This window comes from Brienomyrus brachyistius, chromosome 9 (assembly GCF_023856365.1).
Source record: "Brienomyrus brachyistius isolate T26 chromosome 9, BBRACH_0.4, whole genome shotgun sequence".
In the NCBI taxonomy this organism is placed as follows: Eukaryota; Metazoa; Chordata; class Actinopteri; order Osteoglossiformes; family Mormyridae; genus Brienomyrus; species Brienomyrus brachyistius.
Window position 1 is genome coordinate 9,144,122 of NC_064541.1, and position 24,492 is coordinate 9,168,613.

The following is a 24,492-nucleotide window of genomic DNA, read 5'->3' on the forward strand; positions in this document are numbered from 1 at the left end:
CACATGGAAACACATCCGACACGGGTAATTGATCCCGGGGGAGGATGGAGAGATTGCAGACGGGTGCTGTCGGGCTTTCCCGCTCTGCATCGTAATTCCTAGGTTGAGCCCCAGGAATTATGATAGGGACGGAGCTCCAGGCCTGAAAGTCTTGCTCCAAAAAGCGAGTCCGAAGGGGCTCACAAAATACTCCCCGCGAACGCGCCAACTCCCACCCAGCGTAGCGATCCAAGGGGCCCGGAGTTCTGGAGAGTTGGACCAGTGGGCTGCATATCCACATTGGATCAACAGGCATGACAAAGGGGCCCCGTTTCCCCACACTTATTCTTAATGAAACCGTGACAGTTCCCCTCCCAGCAACACCGCCGTCTTAGGAGGTATAACCAAAGTTAGTTTATTTAATGGAAATCATTCAACGAGTGTTAAACTGTGCTGGACCTTGCATTAAAACGGACAGCAGGTTTTAGTCTTACTTAATATTTCAAAGTTTCATCAGTATTTCGTTAAAAAAATACAAATATAACCAGAATTGGAGGAAGACAATAAGCGACGAAGTATATATATTATACAACACTGCCACCTTGTGGAGACTCTGGTGAGTTGCGTCCCAGAGTGGCTAATTGACTGACTGAAGTTAACCTTTATGAATGGCTTGTCCTGCAGCAAGGTTTTACCCGTGAGACATAGTCTGGTAATATCATTAATTGGCAGTAAATTGTCTATGGCAGTGGTGGCCAATCTTATCCGTAAAGGGTCGGTGTGTACGCAGGTTTTAGGGGTAACCTTTAGGTCAGCTGTTCAAACCCAGGTGTGAGGACTCCTCAGCCAATCAATCCTCTAATTAGCGAGCTGCAGGAAAATGCACAATAACAAACAAACAGTACCCCTTCTGGATATGACTGGCCACCCCTCCCCTACTCTACACAGTTAGCTGAAGCACCCCACATTATAATTCGCATTATAATTCCATACGAAAAAAAAAGAAATTTAAATGCTGAATTTATTTGCAAGAGCAATAATGAGCAGTTATGAATCATTACCATATTTAACACCTAACAATTAACTCGAAACATGAATGACTTCATATCTGAATACAGTACAGTGAGTCAGTGAGATCCAAACATCGTAATATACTGCATCCCAGAAAGATCAGTGAAGTACAATATCAGATTAAATTTAGACATATCGAGAAAAACGTTTATATCATTTAGTTATACAAATGCATGCATTGATATTCATGCCAAGGCAACCTGTTGTGACCATTCAAAGGAATTTATCCCCTGTATACAAATATTAAGGGCATCAGATTGTCATCCGTGCTGCTTTGTCACTTGCTTCACCTGCGCTGTAAATGAATATTCGATATGATCACGATATGATGGACAGCGGTCATTAACGAAACACCGGCGATTCCTGCTTCCGTACCCAGAACAATGCCAAGGCTGAGACGCCTCCTTGTCAAAACGAGCAGTACTCTGATTCCACATTTAGAGCAGTTTATTGTAAAAGGGTGGACAAAAGTGCTACGTTTGTGTACCACCTTGTATCCAAACAGACATTGTATTCAGCAGCCGTGTAAAAAAAAAAGAGAGACCAGGTATAAAAACTCATACGTCTAAAAATTTAATTTACACGTTAATCATGTCAAACAAAATGTCACCCTAACCCATTTTGAACTGTTACGTAAATCTTAAAAAAGGCCAGTACTATCAGCTACTAGCGATGGTATTACTACAGTTACCAATGGAATTGCTAATGATATTACTAATTACTGCTATGATGTTCTGCAGCGATGTTGGACATGAAACTCAGGGTTAAAAGCATTAGTTCTCTTCGTTACTACTGCTACCTACTGACACGATATCGATCTATGTAGCAAAGCTTTATTCTTTTTATTTTTTGGCAGGGTAAATATTTATTAAATGACTGCTTAAATGAAGGCGTGCATACCTAAAATGAACATTTGTAACTGTAATCATAGTGTAGAAACCTTCCCTATAAGGCCAGGCTAAGAAGTCGCTGTATCATTAATTACAGTACAGTATTGTGCGCGGGTGGAAAAAAACTCAGGATTTTGAAAATCACTGAATGTTAAATTTATAAGTGCTTGGTGTCAGTAACGTTTACACAGTACATACACATAAGCATTGATATATACAAATATCACTCGTACTCTTCACATTTAGTAATATTTGAATGTATAATACGCATCCATGCTGGAACTAAGTACATTTCTAGCAAAGTACTTAGACGCTTTTTTTCCCCAACAAAATACATACAATACACATTAATCACGCTGAGTAACTGATTCGCCTTTAACATTTCGTCCTGTAATTTTATGGTAACTATTACCAACGCGAAACATAAAAAAGTATTAACGCACTACCTGCTCTACCAAATTTCAGCAATAAGATACGCTCTAAAATATAAGCGAGAAGATGGTTCTGGCGTGAACAGGAGAGGGCGCTATAAGCATCTAGCGAATTTCGTTGCGTTACTTGCAAAGGTTAAAATCCCTCTTTGCGAGTCGCATTCAGCCTCGCAGCGTTTGCAGATTCGCACTGCCAGTCATCTTCCTGCCTTGACAGCTAACATTACACGAGACCAGAGGGGTCCATGACAACTGACAATGGTACCTTCACTTCAGACTGCTCCCCTACCTCCCACTGCACCCTCTTCGGTCCCTCAGAAAACACAATGGGCTTTTCACAGCCTTGCTTCCGAACTGGTCTTGTCACATGGTTATAATTTCACGCTGAGATAGGATCTTCAGCATGGGGCCTCGCTGGGCCTCGTTTTGAGCTGCATCTGAAAGGCGTGTCTGTGGTGCATCGGACTCCATCATACCAGTGTGCCTGTTTCAGAACAGACCGGATGGAAACGGCACAGTGACGACCACCACACCTTTCCGGAAACATCTCTCTTTATTTTGTTTGCACTATCTTTGTATCCTGTCTGTTTGGCACTATATGCATGCTTGCTATGTATTTACTGCTGCATGAACCAGAATTTCCCCCAGGGGATCAATAAACTTAATCTTAATCTCTGCCACACTTACACGTTTCTGTGCGATCGTCATTGGCTTTGCATTATTCATTTCTGACATCCAATAATGTTATGGGCTTCTTCAAGAAACCCTTACTCTACTTTGACAGAGGTGTCCCTAAAATGTTAAATATACAGTAGGTATACCGTACAATTAGTTCTGGGTTTTCGGTTAGTTCCTTAGCAACAACAGTTTTTTTTTCGTCATGTTCCCTGTTTCACAGGCAGATCACATGACTTTACACAATCACTGCATACACATGTCACGCCAGACCAACACTCTGCCTGCTATGCATACGTCCCCCTCTGGGAGGCGCCAGTCTGATGACCGCCCTGAACTCGGGGGAGATGGTTCCTCAAGTGGTGAAACCTAAGACGGGGGTGTGAGCAGATGTTGACCGTGGCGGTCTGTGGACTCTTCCCTCAGCCCTGCCCTCGGGGAGGGGGGGGGCTCAGTATTCCGTATCTTCCATGACCTCCATGACGATGGTGCGCGGTCCGGTCAGGATGAGGTTGCTGACTGTCCGGTAGTCCAGGGAGAGAACATTCAGCCCGTTGACTGACACGACAAACTGACAGACCTTGGGAGGTAAAAGAAAAGGGGGGGGGCATTTACACTGGCTGCATTTCACCACAAACAAACATCTAATCACCCCAAGATGATTAAGTACATCAGTGCTTTGGACAACAAATAAATATTCTACACATGCCGCAATGCCTCCCTGCATAACTGTCCCAAACTCCTCCAAGTAGGAATTACAAATCACTGTAATTATATCAGAATCTGGCTGCCTGATTATCTTGGCTCGTGGCCAAAGCTTACAGGCCAACTTCTATCAACAAATGGGAAATTTTAACGGCTGGGGAAATATTTAAAGGGGAAACTGCCTGAGAATACTTGCTGACCGCAATTTTAATACGCCAGTGTTCTGAAACTTTAAAAACATTTTAAGGACATCCAGAAACATTTTAAATAGCATTTTGTATAACTATTGCCAATAACTACAGAGAGATTTGTGTAGCAATAATGCACAAAAATCCAACTGCAGATTCCCTGCTGGGATCTCAGACCAAGAATCCTTTTGGCACTAGTTACTATTATGATTTAACCATTGCTGCATCCCTGCTGAGAGTGTTGCATAATGAAATGGCTAAAGGGCAAAGTTTACAGAGGTGGAAATAAGGCTACCGGTGTATGAAAATTAGTATAAAACAACTACAGCTATATACTTTTAAATGCATATGAGCTAATCTGCTATAGGTGCCAATTAGCGTAATCCGGTCATCACACTGTGTTGGCAGTGGGGGGGTTGATATTCGAATGATGGATTCAGGTTGCCGGGTTCAGCACGGCTCATGGAGACATCTGCCACTCACATCAAGGGCGGGTGCACAGAGAATCAGAAAATCGCGGCAGGAAAACATGTCTGGAGACACTGTGTTGTCAAGGCAATGGAGAAACAGGTTTACAGGTGGGGGCTGCTAGGTTTCAACTTGTCTGGGAAACGGACACGTGCAGAAGGTGGGGGCTGGAAGATGCCTGAGCACCTGGCTGTTTTGCCCAAAATGTAAACTTGTGCATGAGCTTTAAAGGTACCTTTCAGCACCTGTCCCTCAAAAAGTCTCTGCACGGACATTCTGCACAGGAAAGCCTCGCTACTGACAACAGGCCATGGGGAACAGGAGCGCGGTGGAGAGCAGAGCATTGCAAAGAGAGGGAGCATGGAGGACAGCAGAGCATAATGGACAGCGGGAGCGTAGTAGAGAGCAGAGTGAGGCAGTGGGGAGCACAGTGAAGAGACGGCGGAGAGCAGAATGAGGTGGAGAGCAGAGCAAGGTGGAGAGCAGAATGAGGCGGAGAGCAGAATGAGGTGGAGAGCAGAGCAAGGTGGAGAGCAGGATAAGGCAGAAAGTGGGGAGCACAGTGAAAAGACAGCGGAGAGCAGAATGAGGTTGAGAGCAGAGCAAGGTGGAGAGCAGAATGAGGTGGAGAGCAGAATGAGGTAGAGAGCAGAGCAAGGCGGAGAGCAGAATGAGGTGGAGAGCAGAATGAGGTGAAGAGCAGAGCAAGGCGGAGAGCAGGGCAAGGCAGAAAGTGGGGAGCACAGTGAAGAGACAGCGGAGAGCAGAATGAGGTGGAGAGCAGAGCATTGCAAAGAGAGGGAGCATGGAGGACAGCAGAGCATAATGGACAGCAGGAGCGTAGTAGAGAGCAGAGTGAGGCAGAAAGTAGGGAGCACAGTGAAAAGACAGCGGAGAGCAGAATGAGGTGGAGAGCAGAGCAAGGCGGAGAGCAGAATGAGGTGGAGAGCAGAATGAGGTGAAGAGCAGAGCAAGGCGGAGAGCAGGGCAAGGCAGAAAGTGGGGAGCACAGTGAAGAGACAGCGGAGAGCAGAATGAGGTGGAGAGCAGAGCAAGGCGGAGAGCAGAATGAGGTGGAGAGCAGAATGAGGTGAAGAGCAGAGCAAGGCGGAGAGCAGGACAAGGCAGAAAGTGGGGAGCACAGTGAAGAGATGGCGGAGAGCAGAGTGCGGAGGAGAGTTGGAATGACGCAAAAAGCGGGAGCAAGGTAGAGAGCAGAGAGTGACAGAGAGCAGGAGTGCAGAGGACAGCAGAGCGTAGTGGACAGTGGGAGTGCAGTGGAGAGCAGAGCAAAGTGGAAAGTGGGGAGCACAGCAGACAGTGAAGTGCAGTGGAGAGTGGGAACGAGGCAAAGAGCGGGAGCAAGGTGGAGAACGGAGAGTGGCAGAGAGTGGGAGCGCAGTGGACAGCAGAATGCAGTGGACACCAGGAGCGCAGTGGACAGCAGAATGTAGTGGACACCAGGAGCGCAGTGGACAGCAGAATGTAGTGGATAGCGGGAGCGCAGTGGAGAGCAGGAATATGGCGAAGAGTGGAGTAAGGTGGAGAGCGGAGCGCAGAGTGTGGTGGAGAGCGGGGAGTGTGGTGAATAACGGGCAGCCCGGCGGAGAGTGGGAGTGAGGTGGAGAGCAAAGTGCAATGGAGAGAGGAGAGTGGTGGAGAGCAGAAGCGAGGCAGAGGGTGAAGCGCAGCAGAGAATGGGAGCGAGGTGGAAAACAAAGTGCGATGGAAAGCGGGAGCGAGGCAAAAAGCAAAGTGTGGTGCAGAGTAGGAACGAGACAAAGAGAAAGAGTGCAGCACAGCAGAGAGAGGGAAGCATGGAGGAGAGCAGGAGCGTGGTGGAGAGCAGTAGTGAGGCAGAGAGCGATATGTGATGGAGAGCAGTAGTGAGGCAGAGAGAGATGTGTGGTGGAGAGTAGTAGTGAGGCAGAGAGCGATGCGTGGTGGAGAGCAGTAGTGAGGCAGAGAGCGATGCGTGGTGGAGAGCTGTAGTGAAGCAGGGAGGGATGTGTGGTGGAGAGCAGTAGTGAGGCAGAGAGCGATGCGTGGTGGAGAGCAGTAGTGAGGCAGAGAGCGATGCGTGGTGGAGAGCAGTAGTGAGGCAGAGAGAGATGTGTGGTGGAGAGTAGTAGTGAAGCAGGGAGCGATGCGTGGTGGAGAGCAGTAGTGAGGCAGAGAGAGATGCGTGGTGGAGAGCAGTAGTGAGGCAGAGAGCGATGTGTGGTGGAGAGCAGTAGTGAGGCAGTGTGGTGGAGAGCGGGCCCGAGATGGAGAGAGGTTTCATTCCCTGTCGACTTGAGCCCTCTCAGCAGCCGCCTGGCTGGCATGAAGCTGGACATGTTTCTTTACGCATTCGGTCAGCAGTTTTTTTTGCACAGCAGCATTTGGTAGAAATCATTCGTAATGTTTATCCAGCAATATTTCATCATAAACGTGACAGGTTAGCAGCCTACCCTGCTAGATCAGCGTGCTTCGCTGACATGCACTTGGAGTCGTTTATATCACTGTTACCCAGTAACACAAGTGCCACTAAAGGATGTTATAATCCAACAACCCGTATATATCTGTCTCCTGTCAAGGGCTAGAGGCTCCTGGGATCTACCTCAGGTACTGACAGGGCAGAGCTGTCCAGCAAAAGACCTTCTGGCATACCAAATTGCACATTTGGTCATTATCAAAGAGAAGACAATATGGTCCTGGTTTAATTCAATTCCTCTCTTGCTCAGCTTAAGCAACCTTAATGTGAAGCCAAAGCCCAGTAACTAACTCACAGATTGTCTGTGTGATCTCCTGGGGGCAGCTGTTGTCAAGCAGGGCCAGGGGAGGACATGCTCTGTCCGGATGTGGACAGTGGAATTTAAAAAAAAAGGTAAATAGTGATGTTTCCCAATAGTGAATGCTAATTCCCATGTTTCCCAATAGTGAGTGCTAATTCCGTTAAGAAGGAAATGTTGCGATTGGTGGGAAAGCCGCCATAGCTGGTCAACATGCAGGCCTGCAGATTGTGACTGAGTTAGGGCGTCAAATGATCCCTGGCAGGACTCCGCGTGCGTCACTAGTCCGGCTAACATCACCTGAGAGCATGTTTGCGAGAACATGAGATGCTACTGTACCCCACTAACACAACCCACACTGCCCTGCCTGTACATCATGACGTGTAAACAGCTGCTGGATGTGGCGGTGAAGATGAGCAGAACAGATAAACTCTGCGGCTGAACAGATAAACAACTAGGCCGCGTTTAATTCCATCTGTAAGAGCGCACTGTACGAAACATACGGGACACTTATGACTTTAAGTACGGCAGGAAATACTTTCTGTTCTCAGCACCAACCAAACACAGGACTAGTGAACAAAACAGAGCTTCCCGCAAACGAGGTTTGATCCCTCGAAAACAAATCACAGCCGATCCTGTGTCAGGGAGACCACAGACCGCTCCAGAAAACAGACCCGTTTCAGTCCGACGAGCGGGACAGCAATCACAAAGTAGGCATTAGTAACAGTGTGGAAAAATCATATAGGCCTCCTCTATGAAGCTGTAAAAAACCCAAATTCCCAAGGTTTCCCATCTAGTCTGAGCATAATACTAATGGAACATTCGGGATTTAGTCATAATTTAAATGTATCATTTGTCTGCACACATGCAAAAAGCATCTCTGAATGAGCAGGATAAGTAACAACAATGAGCCAAACTCCTGCAATCATGCTGCACAAAGCCGTATTACCCATAAAGCCTGGCTGATACGTCTGCAATCCCACAATCCCCGGTACCTTCATTCCTGCCGCTGCCGCTGGGCCACTGGGGTCGACCGCCTGAATGTGGCAGGGCTTGCTGCCTCGGACCACAAAGCCCCAACCCACGGCGTCACCGACAATCTGAAAGACAGGAACACGGGGGGGTTGGGGGGGGGGGAGCAAGGTCAGCGATGAAATCTCCAATGGTTTTTCTTTTTTAATAAAATGAATCTTTACTTTGTATTTGTACAAGTATGAGTACAGGTATATTGGAATGCTCTTTTTACATATCAAATATTGCTTCCTCTTGAGACATACATAGACAAAGGGACAGCCATCTATCCCGCTGTTCAGTGACCCTGAAGCTTTTTTTTAGGGGCGGGGGGGTTTAAGGGCCTTGCTTAAGGGCTCAGTAGAGACGTGACTGGTCTGCTGAGCATGGAAGTCAAACAAGCCACCTTCCGATCACAGGCACAGAGGCCTAACCTACTGAACCAAGCACCTCCTTCGCAGTGCCCAGTTATCTCCATGTCTACCACATATCACAGGAAGTTGGAGCTTCAGGGTCACCGTGACCCTTTCTTGGATACATGGAGAAGGAAGAGAGATGGATGGAATGTCACATTTGAACAGCACAGTTCCGTGGAAAACCATCTTTTTCACTTTGTATGAGAAGGAACCATCAAAAAATGAGGCCAAGGTGGAAAAGGCATAGAATGAGGAGCAGAATGAGGATTTCACCATGGGGCCCCCCGGGAGTGACCGCAGAGGAGGAAGATGATTATCTGGAGATAAAAATTAACTGTTTCCTCTCCAGCAAGTACTATGAGAACCAGTCCAGGGCAGTTACCCTAAATGACCAGGTCACGGAGTTGGGAGAACAATATTGTGGGTCACAAGTCAGTAGATCTTCGAGGACTTTGGGTAAGGCAGTTTTGGTGCTGTGGAGAGGGCGAAAGCCAAACTGAAGCAGACTGAGTAGATTGTTGTGCTTGATTGGTAACAGGACGTTCCAGAATTATGGAGAAAAAAGGAAGGTTGGAGATAGGACAGCAATTGTTGAAGTTAACTGGACCAAGGATAGGTCTTTTTAGTATGGGTGTAGTCAAGAAGTCAGGAGGCTGGGGAGAGTTGTTGGATAGAGGCAACATGCCCCGCCCCAACATGCCCCACCCCCAAACATGCCCCACCCCCAACATGCCCCACCCCCAACATGCCCCGCCTCCAACATGCCCCACCCCCAACATGCCCCGCCCCAACATGCCCCACCTCCAACATGCCCCACCCCCAAACATGCCCCACCCCCAACATGCCCCGCCTCCAACATGCCCCACCCCCAAACATGCCCCACCCCCAACATGCCCCGCCTCCAACATGCCCCACCCCCAACATGCCCCGCCCCAACATGCCCCACCTCCAACATGCCCCACCCCCAAACATGCCCCACCCCCAACATGCCCCGCCTCCAACATGCCCCACCCCCAACATGCCCCGCCCCAACATGCCCCACCTCCAACATGCCCCACCCCCAACATGCCCCGCCCCAACATGCCCCACCCCCCACATGCCCTTAGGACATCTTGTTGATTTCCCCGAGACAGGCCCCACACTGGACCACACCTGTGTGTTTGCCGCACATCACAGTGGCCCACTTATGCGGGCTCAGGCTCCACATCTGCGCTTTTTTAAAAAGCTGCATTTATAAAAAACCCCCCCTCCCGTGCATTTTTTGACCCCCCTCTCTTAAGTCACGTCATGTCGAGTCTTGCTTATTTATACGGCTGCGCCAAAGTGCTGTACAAACAGATAGAAACGTCTAAATGAAAAAACAAACACCGATGCATCAGACAAGGCGGATGACAAAGATAGAAGCAGACACAGTAAACGTGATACAGTCAAGCATTAACATGGGACGGCATTTTAAAAACCGCGGAGAAGAGATTCAGCGGGATCTAAGTGTGTCGATGGTGGGTGATGGACTGACATGCGGGGTGGAAGCATTCCAGCATAAGCTTTTAACATAAGCAAGCAAACAGTTTATTATTTTTAAATAGCGCCGGCCTTCATAACGCAGGAACTCACACTATTATTTTTGAACCTGCCAACAGGCCCGATTAGCAAAGCGGCTCCAGCTTCTTCATCTGTCCCTTCATTTGCCACCGGATACGTTAGCGCCCCCCGCAGGCATATTGCGGCGGCGCAGCTCCCGGCCACCTAAAAGCCCTCTTTGTGTCTAAAAGGAGTGCGGCCCGCAGGAAACATACCGTGAATGTCTTCTTTATGTAGGGGCCTCCGGGGGTCTGCAGCTCCTCGGGGCTGACTCTCCTCTTCAGCACTGCGGGCAGGGGGCGGGGGGCAGGGGGTGGGGGGCAGGGGGGGGGACACACAGAAAGCCGCAGTGTTGCCATTAAAGCTGAGATGACAGTCTGAATAGCACGGCTGGATAGTGACGAAAGAGGGACTTTCAGCACCATTCACGTCGCCGGGCTGCGAAGACGGACTTTACGGTCATCGTCTTTGTCAGAAGAATAACTGAAACGCTGATGGTTACTGGCCAGCAGTATAAATCACACACTTTACCAATAATGCAGCACATCAATCGATTCGTGACACTGAAAGAAACAAAACTGAAAAGCCCCATATCGAACAGGGGCAGTGGAGCGCAGAACCGCAGCTACGCACACCCACGGTCATGTGTGCGTGTCAATCCCGCCCCCCGCCCTGCGTGAGATAGCATGTTCTTCCCCTGAGCTTCAGGTTTCCTTAAACATCTGACTATCCTTACTGGAGAAGTTCAGCTTCAGTACTATGGGTAAAGGGTATAAAGGCAGGACCCTTCCTGAGGTTTAAACCCATGCCCCCCCTCTGGTTATAACATCAGCAGGTTCCTCAACCCGCCCCCCACCCTTCCTGAGGTTTAAACCCGCGCCCCCCACCCCTCTGGTTATGACACCAGCAGGTTCCTCAACCCACCCCCCGCCCTTCCTGGAATTCTTCATAACTTACAGCTTTGCACACTTTATTTACAAGATATCTTCTCATATTAATATGCTGAGAGCATCTTCAGCACCCCCCTTTGGATTGCTCATTCTTCTTTTGTGATTGTCGTGGCCAAATATGGTGGATTTCGCAGCAGTTCATCTCGAAATTTCTACATGCTGTTTTGCACGAAAATTTTTGCAGAAACTGGCAAAATTGCAAATTCAGGAATTTTTTTAAGCTGCTACCACTGAAGAAAGACATGTATTTACTTTCTACATTTTATTTTAAATCACATAAACAATCATATTTTGGTGCAAATTTTTATTTCAATAATCATATATGGACTGTCTTTTGGTTCCAATTAGTTCCGCCTTAGTACAATAAACTCTCAATTCAACATTAGCAGCAAATAAGGCCAGTGATCTATTAGGCTGTTCGCAGTAGAGGTCTGCGGATTACGGTCTGGTCCGTGTCACGTCCGGTCTTCCGCCAGCTCCCACACTGTATTTTTCCCCAAGAATCATCCCAACATCTGGCCCAGTCAAATACACTAACAGATAATATATAGTTTAATTTCCAAAGTGTCCGTAGGTTGTTTTATGCACAATGCCCCTTTTCGGTAAGTGAGACGTGTTTTCCGTGCCCATTTTCCCTGCATGAAGCACACATGAACACGTACTGCAATGGTGTCACAGGACGTGACACGACCCAAAAATAGGCAGCCTGTTAATTTGGCCATTTCTTGCGGTTTCATTTAGCAATTGAGCATTAAGGGTCTTGCTCAATGCCTCAATGGTGGGATCTCTCTCCGGACTATGGGATATGAACCGGCAACCTTTTCAGTCCCAACCGACACAGGCTGCCCCCTCCCAATAAATGATTATTATTTGTATTGTATTTTTGTTTTTTGGTCAGTGTCTAATTCCATACACCTTATTTTATAGTTTCGTATGTCTATATATGTCTTTATTGTAAAATGTAGAGAAGAATGCAAATAAAGGATAGGTGTGTCCAAATTTTTTTTTTTTACTGGTATGGTTTGTGTTCGCCTGTGTGTGAAAGAGAGAGAGAGAGAGAGAGAGAGAGAGAGAGAGAGACGCTGCAAAATAGCTCAACTGCCAGAGAAGCCAACCCCCCCAGGGGGCCCAGGGCAGACTTTCCCCCCACCCCAGCTAAGCACGTCCCCCGGCATAGAACGGCCTGTCTGTTCCCCCTGGGAATGGGGTGCCTGTCTTGGCCACAGCCACTGCCCTTCCCACCCATTCATTTGGGGGGGGGGGGGCCTTCAGCTCTCCACAGTCCTGCCAGCTCATGACGCTGCTACAAGCCCTGAGCGTGACAGTTACTCACAGACATTTTTCATTACTCCTCTCTGCCCAAAACCACGTGACTTACTACCAGATGTGTCTGTAACACACTTTACTAATACATTGTGTTTTTTAATTAAGCGAGTGTACATATACTGATCAGAGCTGGAAAAAGCACTGTTGTTCTCTTCACATTAAACTGATTTATGCAGAGCATATGACACATTAATGATAGACTGTCAGGACTAAGAATGTAAGACCCGTCTCAAGCTAATTAGCAAAATCTGAAGAAATGCACATTGCATTAGGTGATTTTGTTTACCCGGGTTTTTAAATACTACAGCTAATACTTTTATAGCCCAGGCAGTGAAACGGAACCACTCCGTACCCCTCGATACGCTGCCTCTTACTGGAAACGTCCTGAGCGTTTTTTTTCCTTCCTGAATATTTTTCAATAGAAAGAGCGTTAGAGGAAAATGTAAAGAATCAACCTTTGCTGAAAGACTTGGCAGAGCCACTTGGAGGCTCTCCGAGAGTAATGGAACAAAGGTCACACGGCACAAAGTGCCTAAGTACACAGATCTCCACCCGGCCAACCCTGGCCATTTGTAACAGTGTAATTAACGAGGGATGATCTAACCCGCACGGGGGGGGGGGGGGGGGGGTCGGGTTGCACCCACAACGTTTTCGTCACTGAAAACAAAACCATGCGACCGGTGGATCAGATCTCGCCGATGAGCTTGGGCTTTCTGCCCCCTCCCACACGCACGGCACAGGCTAACCCCACTTACTACCTGATGCCAACTTACAGTGGGTGGGGTGGGGGGCTGGGGGGGGGGGGCTCACAAGTCTTTTGCGGTAGGCGTGTCCACTCTCCCCAAGGCACAATAACCACCATTTTCCGTCCCGCTCTGAGGCCCCAGTGTGGCAAAGAATCCCAGCCCACAAGCAGACAAAGGCCTCTCCAGAAGATGGGAGACGACTGGCAGAGCCACGCTAATGTACAACGCTATTAAACATGCCATACATCCTAACCGGTCCCCCAAAACACAGCACAAAGACGTCCCTTACATCCAGATTCCTGTACAACTCCAGTGTAACATCAGCAGTATATTTTGGATTCTTTGCTTGCCTCCATATTTGTCTTTTTGTTTCCACTCTACCTATTCCTTTGTACTTAGGCCCCTCAGGCAGGGGCGCTGTAAAGGGGGGGTAAACGATGACGATTCTCGGGGCCCATGACTGAGAGGGGGCCCAGAGAAGCCCCCAATAAACTGTGTTGGGGGCCCTGTCAAGATTTTCATGGGGCCCAAAATCCTTAGCAGCGCCCCTGCCCTCAGGAGTAGACGTTCCCAGCCACTCCATGCCCATGACCATTGTAGATTACACACGACTAACAGGAAAACACTGTCAGCATCACAGCTTGATTGCTAACTGCTTACGAAGTTCTTTGCTAACTTTTTCTTACCATTGATAGCACATGGGGTAAAACTAGCCAGTCAGGAAGGAGGTTCTGGAGGTAAAACTTGGATTTTACTGCCAGGAACAATTGGCAGGCCAGATTTAATAAGTTTAGCCATTTACATTTGTTGTTTTCATGCGCTCAGAATCCGCCAACGTCAGGCGTTGTAAATCAGGCGTGGTTTCAAATTATATGAGGTATTTTTAGTTTATATATGGAAATGAATCAACCCCTCCTCCAAGCCCTCTGCGACCGGCAGCCCCATAGAATACTGCGCTGGTCGGAGACCAGGGAGGGGCTTATCGTTTCAGTGGGGAGTCAGCGTGACATGGTGCTGACCTCTCCATCCTTATGTCGTAACGCTCTCTGATTCCATGTACAACTCAGGAGCGCTGAGTGATACTCAAAAGCCACCGAATTGCTCAACAATCATCCTACAGGAGTGTTTCTCAAACCGGTCATCAGGGACCCACACACAGTTCACGTTTTTGCTCCCTCCCAGACAGTCCACAATTTTGAAGGGAGCTGGGAGGGAGCAAAAATGTGGACTGTCTTCCGGTCCCAGAGGACCAGATTGGGAAACACTGGTTTAAGGACTCCCTTCGAATTCTCCAGCAGTGTGGCAGCCCTGGGGGGCCTCCTTTGCTCCTCACCTGACTTGGGATTGCACAGCACGGGGGGGCTGCTGCTGAGGGTGGGGCTGCTGCTGTAGTACCCGCTACTCCCGCAGCTGCTGCTCAGGCTGCTCCGCCGTACCGCCGACACCACCCTGATCTCTTTGGAGGGGCTCACTAGAAGAGAGAGAGAGGTGGGTGTGGTCACAGGGCGTCATGGATACTGGGGGCAGAAGGGGTGCCGCTAAGTTCCAACATATACACACACTGACAGACACTCACACTGACAGACACACACTGACAGACACACACACTGACAGACACACACTGACAGACACACACTGACAGACACACACACTGACAGACACACACTGACAGACACACACACTGACAGACACACACACTGACAGACACACAACCGCGTGCACATTCTTATTTTTCTGGAAACTTCTTCTTTTCAGTTTCATTTCATTTTTAAGCAACTAGAGCTCAAAGAAAATAGGTTTGAAATCTGTCATGGTTTCAATGAAGTTTTGGGGGTGGGGGTACTATCTCAAACGAAAACTACCCTAAAAGAGCAAATGCACAGATACATACTGCCTCCATTTTCACCGGCAAGCATGCATTACGCAAGCAACATCTTAGGTAGCTATTTTGATTCCTATCTGCACTAATCGACTGCATTCAGAAAAGTCTTTAAAAATTTCGAAGTATACCTCTCTGAGAAAGCTGTTGAAATTGAAAATCTGGGGGGAAGGAGTAACTTCCTGAGGAAGCCGATGGCTGTATATCTCTGTACATCACGCGTTCCGAGAAAGCATAGTGATAGCGGCAGTCCTGCAGGGACCCTCTCGCAGGCAGATTGCTAAAAGAAAGGCCTTTCTGTGAAAACAGATGGTACGTTGCTGCACCTAATTCCCATTCTCAGTCACCTTTTTTCAGTTCAGGGCTGAAATATGACTAATCACCCCCCAGCATGATTCACTGCACATTGAGATTAAAAATGACCTTTCTGATTGACAGAGTCAGGTCAGACCGGGATACGCAGAGAATAAGATTAGCAACACTTAGCACGTCAACAAAGTCTTCAGCGTCAACGATTCTGTAAACGCCTCTTAGCAGCGCCTACCTATGACTGGCTGCCAAAATGCCGGCATATCCTGCAGTTAATCATTGGACAGGATAGGGAGCAGAAACAAAGGCTGGAGATGTTTTGCTTTGCAGTGGTACAAAGCAGGTCTCCAGCTCTCATGCAGCAGGCAGGACACTCGTGCTTCCACACTCTCACGCTCGTGCAAGAAATCATGCAGAAAATCTATATTATTCCATTATAAGCCTCAACTTCGGTACCTCAGAAGTGTTGGGGGAGTTTGCAAAACCCTACAGACTATTTGCAAGGTAGTAAAACTGTTACGTACATGTATGTGCATGTGTGAGCAGACTGGTCTCAAACTGAAAACCTCACTCCAACCAGCTAACCAAAGTTGGCATCCTTGACAAAGATGCCTATCGACACACTCACTGACTGCTCCCGAGAGGCACAGGAACACGCCATTACATGGTTTTCCATCAGACTTTTAGCATGTAACCAGCTGCACCTGGACCTTCATGCAAGTTCCCACTTCACCATCCCACCCTTTGCAGAAATATTTCTTCCTACCATCGCTTATTTTTTTAACCTACCTGCCCAAAAAGACCACCCAGTGGCCAGATTTGACTGGTCCACACCCCATACAAAATGCAAAAACTGAGAAACCTTCCTTCACGAAGCCACACCAAAGTTCTCTTCAAGCCTAAAGATAAAGAGAAAAAATTTAGCAAATCGTAAACGAATTCCTCTCTCCATCTTCTAACTGGTAAACCTACTCGGAATTGCAGGACACCATGGTACAATCCACACTGAACACAGCCAGTAGCTGAAAAGCTTTCTGAAAATTCACGGAATGACCTGGAACAATCTGGAAAAATCTGAAATGACCTGGAACGTGTCACACTGGTAGGAAACATGTTGCGGCTTCTAAGCCCCTCCCTGGTCAAACTGCCAAAATAAACAGAGTAGTTACACCAAATACAAACCATGCTGTCTGGATACTCGTCTCACTGAGCCTCCCATCTCTCCTCTGAAAGCCAGATCCCAACGGAGCCCAGTTAGGGATGTAGTGTAAATAAGAAGGAAGGAAGAGGTCCTGAGAAAAGAGGAAGCTATCCCACTATTATGATCTATGCAGAAGTTAGGGTAGATTTCACGTCTACAGTGGAAAACCAGCATCCAGTCACCTTCCTGTCTGTCAGAATGACACCACGGGTCACCAATGTGTCTAACAAACTACAGTTAATCTTTGGTAATCAAAGAAAACGATGTGTGACTGATCTCCGTGCTAGTGTGAAGCTATGATTATATGTCTGTCAAAGTGCGTCAGTTTAGCCACATCAAAATCTCTCCTAAAGTCAGAATTTGAAGTAACCGTCAAATGCGTCCATGTGTATATTGACTTGACCACCAGCACACCTCGTATGGCTAATCAGTACCTCATTGACTTTTTAAAATTAATTTAATACATGTATGAAAGTGAGCCTGGACTGATATCTGACGTATGCATGGAAGGGCTGAGCTGCTCGTATGCTTCAGTTTCAGGAACTGAAGCTGTGATCTTCTAGGGCTCCAACTTCTTATAATTCTTATCAGTTTTATCGTGTCATCCTTAATTTGCTTATTTTCTGATGTTAAATAGTGCAAATCTACAGGTGATCCCTGGGTAAAAACGTCCAACCTGCAGACAGCCATAAAGAATGCTATAACAAAAATTCGGGTTAAAAACAATGGTGCGTGATCACAAACACACAAGCTACTTTGTGACGTTCATGAAAACTTCGTGCGGCTTCAGCGGTTTACCTCAGTGCCCGGTTCAGGCTCTGGAACCACTCCTGGAGCACGGCTGGACTCTATTCTGCTGAGTCAGCCTTGGTGAGAGGCACTGGGTAGGTGTGAGGCTACTCATAGCTCACTGATTCGGCACCAGTGTGTTAGAGTTCACCCTTCGACTGAGTGGATACGGACTCTGCACTGAACATCAGTTCATGTATCCAACCAGGAGGAGGCAGGGACGGATTATGGGTTGTGTGGCCCCTGGGCAAAACATTCATGAGGGCCCCCCCCCCCCCCCACCACCACCACCACCACCACCACCACCAGCACCACCACCACAACCACCACAATTCAAGGGCCCTTGGCAGCCAAACGCCCTCCCTATAGGGTCAGGGGCCCTTGTAGGCAGAGGATCAAAGAATGTAGGCCCTCTAAAATAGACAAACGAAAATACATTGTTGATAAGCGTTGCAAATTGTTTTGGGCTAGGGGCCCCACAGGCGCCCTGCACCCCAAGGGCCCCTGGGCAGCGTCCGTAATCCGTCCCTGGGAGGAGGCCCCAGGGCAGACCCAGGACATGCTGGAGAGATTATATCTCTCCCCGGAGGAACTGGAGGAGGTGGCTGGTGAGAGGGAGGTCTGGGCATCTCTGCTTAGATTGCTGCCCCCACAACCCAACAATAGATTAGTGGTGGATGAAGGATGGATGGATGGAAGGATGGATGGATGGATGGATAGCTAAATAAACAGCTTTAAACATTTTCTTTGACCGTAAATGACTTTTTCACACTGCCGCACATTTTTTCGTTGCTTCAGTCTTGTTTTTCCTCTTATCTATAACATCACAAATCTGACAAGCAATCGCTCTTATCTTTGGGATTCATTCAAAGAGAAGAATCATAAAACAAGTGCAGTCACGCTAGCTCGCCACACAGCATATAATCAGTTTATCTTCGAGTCTGAAGTCCACCGTGCCACCCTATCACGCCCATAGATTTGACTCTGAGCCTGTTGGCAGGACTTTAAATGAAAACACATGTGGGAATGCGCAGCCTTTGCTGACGGATGCTAAGCGCGGCTTGTGGTATGCTAACCGCCGCTCCCTGTTAGCTGACCACTGTGTTCATCACCTGTCACTGTAGCCAACCTGTCACACAGTGATCAGCAGGTAAGGGTTTGGTTCCCATCCTGCCCTCCAGTTCCCCGTGAGGAGCTTGTCCGGTCTCCCAGTTTTTCCCCAGGTTATCCTTCCAGCACCCAAAAACATGTTGCAACTCTATATTACCCCCAGTGTATGAGTGTGGGCCCTGGAGTGAGGTAGCATCCTACCGAGGGTGCCCTCTACTGGCTGGGCAGAATCAAGGTTTTGCATGATTCTGCAATCAATTAGCGAGTGTGGACGATGGATGGATGTGCGACTGGAGGACAGAAAGTTTTCACAAAGCACGACAAATACATTTATTCTTGCTTAATTAATTCCCTCATCAAGGATATGCTATCTTCTCGGGGCAAGTGCAGAAATGCTACAAGGTTTAACTGTAGGGTAATTGCTATCTTCTGTATATGTTAAAAAGCTCAGGATAGCAGAGTGTGCTAACCTTTATTAATGGGGCCAGCACACAGACAGTCCTACATCGTACAATTAATCATACAGGTACCAGGCAGCCTATACTACATAATCTTCCAGGCACTGACCCACTACAGGGTGGCTTGGGGCCTGGAACCAGGTAGCAGAGGCTGGGGGGAGGCTGGAGGGGATGCCAGTCCAACACATACTTGCACACCATCACAAACCGAGATGCCAGTTAACCTCAGCGCCAGAGAAGGAACTGGACTACCTCAGAGAAAGAAGGGGAAACCATGCGAAGTCCATTTTCATACAACTGGTCAATTTACTGCAATAAACAATTTGACTCAGGCACCCTCAAACGGTGGAATTTCAATGCAAAATAGTGTTGGGATGCTCATGTCTCCTGTAAATTATAATCACACAATCTTCTTGCGTGATTCTTGTGTGCTCCCCGGGCGCTGAATTAGCTGCCCCCTGCTATGTCACATTGTCACATATGGGTTAAATGCAGAGGACACATTTTGTTGTTGCGCACTGAGTGCTGTGGTGTGTCAACAATGACCACTGATCACTAAATTCTAAATTCTAATTCAAATCCTTCATCATCATTATTATCATTATTAATAATACCTAATTATTGTTATTCATAATAATAATAATAATAATAACAACAATTTGCCCTACCCAGGCTGCTCACATTCAAAAACAGATTATGTATAAAAACAAACGCTAAAATCGTGAATAAAAACTTTAAGTTTTTTTTAACACTGCCCAGTCACTGTAATACTCAGGTGCAGCAGTGCAACATGTGATACGTTCCCTTTGTGTGAGGAGGAGGGGCATCGATGAATGGGAACAATGAGGGTCACGTGACTATACACTATACACACCAAGCGCTGTACTACACAGTCAAATGTACATCCTGCGGACATGTTCCCTCTGCCCCCCCCCCCCCCCCCCCCCCCCCACTGTGGTAAAACAAGCTGACAAAGAGCCTCATTTACATATGCATACATTCAGAAACTCTCACACAGATGACATATCTTCACTAATCCATGTGACTGTGAATCTCACCGGAAAGATTCAGCACATGTACCTTCCTCAGTATAAGAACACAATCCGCCTCGGGACTGCGAGCCTGCAGGTGACTATGTCTCAGGGCCTAATATAATACACACATATGAACGGCGGGGGGGCTCCCAGGACTAAGCTGAAGAACATTCCTTTGTCCCCCACCCTATATTTTGATGGATTGCCTTCCTTGAAAGTGCTTCTTTCAGGGATTTAAAGATTTAAGGCTGCTAATGCGGCTGACACAATTCATTTAAGAAGCACCTCACCCCGGCAGCAGCGAGTTTACCGTCACAGACGACCCCCCCCCGCCCCCCCCCAACCACCCTCATTATGTATGCATATATGCATTCCTTAACAACAGGACCTTAGCGACTAGGGTGGATTCCTGCAATAAACATGGGCGCCAAAGCGAGGACCCGAGCGTGCAAAATGGAAAACAGGCCACGTGGGAAAGGTGACGCCCCCCCCCCCCCCCCCCCGATACTGCAAATAGGGCGAAGGAGGCTATAGATTTCTTTGGCATGCACCACCTACCTTCAGTCAGCTTCTTGGGCACCTGCCAAAGAGCATTACCACTCGTGTGGGGAAGCGGCAGTACGAAGAAGGGCAAGTTTTTACAGAATCAACTGACGTCTGAGCTGAAGAGTACAGACCATGGGTATGGGTCGGTACCAGCGGGTCGAGGAGGGACAGAGGATGGGAACCTGGTGATGGTGTGGAGGGGTCACCTCGGCTGGTGCCACGTCACTGTCGAGACACCCTGGAGATTTCGGACTGGTGGAGGGGGCAGTACTTACCCGAGAGGAAGCTGGTGTTTCCCCCGTCGGAGTTCTGCTTGCGGAGGCAGAAGGGGCTGTCCTGGCTCTCCGCGATGGCGCGACACCGGCCGTTCAGCAGCTCCATCAGGCGGCGTCGCCGCCGGTAGTTCATCCTGAACTGGTATAGAGGCCCCCCGTCCATGAAGTGATGCTTACTCGTCACTGCAGGGGGGAGTCACAAGAGTCCGTCAATTGTTCTGCACATCCATACTCAACCTGCCCCTTTGGGACTCCCCCCAAAATGATGGTAAATGTGAGCAATAGGGTGACGTGAATAATTCAGGATAATTTACTGCATACTTCTGCCAGTCTGTGGTTGCTGTGGTGTGTTGGGGCAGCAACGCTGCACGGAGGGACTCAACCAAACTCAATAAACTATTTAAGAAGGCTGCCTCTGTTCTGGGAATCCACCTGGAGTCCTTTGAAATAACCGTCCAAAGGAGAACACTCAAGGAGATTTGCTCCATGCTGGACAATGCCTCCCACCCCCTGCATCACACCCTGGTCAAACAGAGAAACACATTCAGCGTCAGACTCACACAGCTGCACTACTGCAGCCAGCGCTATCTAAGGCCTCTTCTCCCAGTGGCCATCAAATGCTACAATAAGTATCACCCCTGACCACTACTAGTATATTTCATCGGCCTGAGACACACTGAAGATCTTTTTGTATCACTTTTACAATGAGATAGCAGACACGTTTGTCCAAAGCAACGTACGAAAGAGAAATCAGGGTCAACCAGTTCCTGGAGCAACTGGAGTTAAGAGATTAATGCATTATTGTATGATGTCAGCTGTCAGTTCATCTGCAAACAAACGGGCAGATCTGCGGTCAGGCCTGCATCCAGCGTAAAGCCACACAGCTGACATGTAGGACCACTATCCAGCCCGAATCTGCAAAGGGCCGACCCTAAGATTGGCCCGAATGTGGGAGGCAAGCCGGATGTTCTTATCCCAAGAGGTATTATAATGTTTTTTTTTCTCTCTCCGCAGAGCCTTAACTGATCTAACCACTGGAAAAACAGAATGAGACAGGATGTTCCGACGACCTACAAACTCAACCAACAGCTCATTCCCGAATCATTTCGCGAAGAAACGGCAGAGTGCTACTTAACCTCACCTTATCCCAATCATAAACCTTGATTCTTTGCTCGCAAAATGTTCATTTTGCGTGCCATTTTGAACGACGAGAGATGGAAGATGATCCGACCGATGGGAAGACTCCATTGTGCGTGCCTTCCTGATCGATGTCATCGGCACATGCAGGCAAACCGTCTTTGCTCCCTTGCCTGCTCTCCAGAACGTTGCTAATCTCCGACAGCTTGCCTGGTCTGCTGTCCCAATAGCAGAGATCCCTAATTACACAATGACCTTCTCTCACCACACCTGGGAATATCCAAACTTGGATATAAACAGACCTAATTTAGTTTATCTAGTTAGACTAATTACATTTACAATCCGGAAAAGCTCAAGTAAGAAAGGAATTCTAAGGAATTTATCTATAAATCATACATATTGCGTAACACAGTGTAACTAAGAATAACACAGAAATGTTTGTAAGATACAAGGTGTGTGGTTGAGGCGTGAAGGAAAGCAACTCAGTGACCCTTCGAAGACTCTCATCTGACTATGCACAGCGCTTACGACGTCACCGTCTCAGCTCTTACGACTACAATGGAAGTCGCAAAAATGTGGCCATTAGCGCAGCGGAACAACTGCAGCAGAACCGCCATGCGAGATTTCCTTCCCTCCGAGCCTCCGTCAGGCAAACACAATGCGATGTAAACACGGGCGAATGCTACCAGCTTCAGCTGGAGGGCCATTTACCCGCATGTAATGCGCTCCAGATGAACGTTCTGGAAATAAGGATGCAAAACTGTGAGCGTGGAGCTGCTTTTGTTGGGGAGGGGGGTAAAGCCCCACCCCCCACATACAGGCCAGCTGCGACTGTCACTCAGAAGGTGCCTGGAAGTGAGGCTCCTCCTTCCCTCCCTCTCTGGGCCTCACCGACCCGCAGGTTGTGACAGAGCCTGGCGAGACGAGCTACGCCCCGCTAAACACAAAAACACACTCACACACTCACACACACACGCGGTACACAGACAGTGACAGAGAACAAAGGTCCAGGCACTGAGTTTAATATCTGATATTTCAAAACCTGTACACTGCAAAACTTGCTTGTCCTAACAGGCCTCGTGTGAAAGTGCGGAGCCGTTAGCCAAACTAGCAGCGCGTTGCTTTTGAGTTACTGTGTCCCCATTAATGGTAGCGTAGCCCCCACCCAGGATTCTGTTCACACATCAAAGCCAAGGAAAACATGCTCTGAAGAGGGATTATTTCCCTAGGAGCAGCCTGGAAAAAGAAACCGGCCGATTCCTTCCCAGCGGAACGCGTCAATACCCATCACGAGGATCTCCGTTAGAATCGCCCTCAGGTACAAACTCAGCCAACAGCCCCAAGGAGAGGCTGTGAAGGTCACAGCTTTCAAACGAATCCCTGGTCGCTTTTCGGAGTGAAATACAGTAGCAAGACCTTCAAGCCTTGGTATCCAAGACAGAACCTCAGGGTCATCAAAATCCCCTGGCTGACTCGGGAACACTTGAGGAGGAGCACCACCCAGTCCCATATAGGGATTTATGACATTTATTCGCATTAATTTATTTTGCAGACACATTCTTCCAAAGCAGCCCGAGCCAAGAGCATCTGGAGTTAAGGGTCTTGCTCAAACACCCATGATTGTCATGATGATTACTCTACCTGCCATGGGATTTGAGCCCATGACATTCTGAACACTTCCGATTCACCCCCCCCCCCCCCCCCCTTCATCACCCCTTCCCTGGTACGACACCCCAGCCAAAAACGATTACAATACTAGAAAGTGCAGCTCATAAGCAGTGACCAGGTATGTTTCCATGTTACATTTTGTATATTTTCTGACAACTGCTTATATACATATGCAGGTCGTATTCACAAATCATGCATGTATTGTAAATCAACCATTCAGAGTAAATATGTTTTGAATAATTAAAATTCAAATTATGACAGGTTTTGTTTTCACATAGGAAAACGTGTCCTGCTGGAAGACAATAAAGGCAGTATAGCTGAATTAAGAAAAGAAAATGGAATAAAAAATTGAAATCTGCTCTAGAATGGACACCTAAAGGGCAAAATATCGACTGAGGCTAGACACCACTCCGAACGGTAATCAGTCAGGAAGAGACAGACTGCAGAACACAGAACAGAGAAATCAGAAGGGAAGGCTGCAAATAGACGGGAGGACCCATCTGACTCGGCTGTCTAATTCAGCGCCTGACAGTTACAGGGGTTGCCAGGGAATCTCGATCGGAGCTGGAGGAGATCACTGAGCAACAGATGGCCACTGTTTTTAATTAAAGGACGCGGGTCATCGCGCTGGGGCAGACACAGCCCGGAGACCGATCTCGAATCCCGCCAATGCTCTCTTTACGTCCTTGAGGGGGCCAGAAAGGGGCAGAAGTTTCCGTCAGAGAGCCGAGCAGCAGAGCCCCCGCCTCGATCGGTAACCCGGAGACCAGGTGTTGCCACGGCGGCGGATGCAGTCAGTGCCCAGCTCACACATCTGTCGCTGACTGTCAGTCCACATGGCTCCGGCAACGTTAAACAAAGATCAGGGAAAACGT

The 24,492-nt window shown here is 48.1% G+C and overlaps 1 protein-coding gene and 1 long non-coding RNA gene across 2 annotated transcripts in view; one reads left to right on the forward strand and one right to left on the reverse strand.

Annotated features, from left to right (window-relative positions):
- Window positions 1-982: 982 nt before the first annotated feature.
- deptor (DEP domain containing MTOR-interacting protein) overlaps window positions 983-24,492 on the reverse strand; it is a 34,764-nt gene continuing 11,254 nt past the window's right edge. Inside the window, exons 6-10 of the mRNA XM_049026419.1 lie at window positions 20,813-20,995; window positions 14,545-14,682; window positions 10,405-10,475; window positions 8,177-8,281; window positions 983-3,626 (exon numbers count right to left, since the gene is read on the reverse strand). Coding sequence (XP_048882376.1) covers window positions 3,498-3,626; window positions 8,177-8,281; window positions 10,405-10,475; window positions 14,545-14,682; window positions 20,813-20,995 — 626 coding nt within the window. The 3' untranslated portion in view covers window positions 983-3,497. The remainder of the gene's footprint in view (window positions 3,627-8,176; window positions 8,282-10,404; window positions 10,476-14,544; window positions 14,683-20,812; window positions 20,996-24,492) is intronic.
- On the forward strand, window positions 4,793-5,574 carry LOC125749308 (uncharacterized). The gene is made up of 4 exons (XR_007399844.1): window positions 4,793-4,882; window positions 5,015-5,180; window positions 5,315-5,348; window positions 5,498-5,574. It is a non-coding gene; the product is annotated as an uncharacterized LOC125749308 (long non-coding RNA).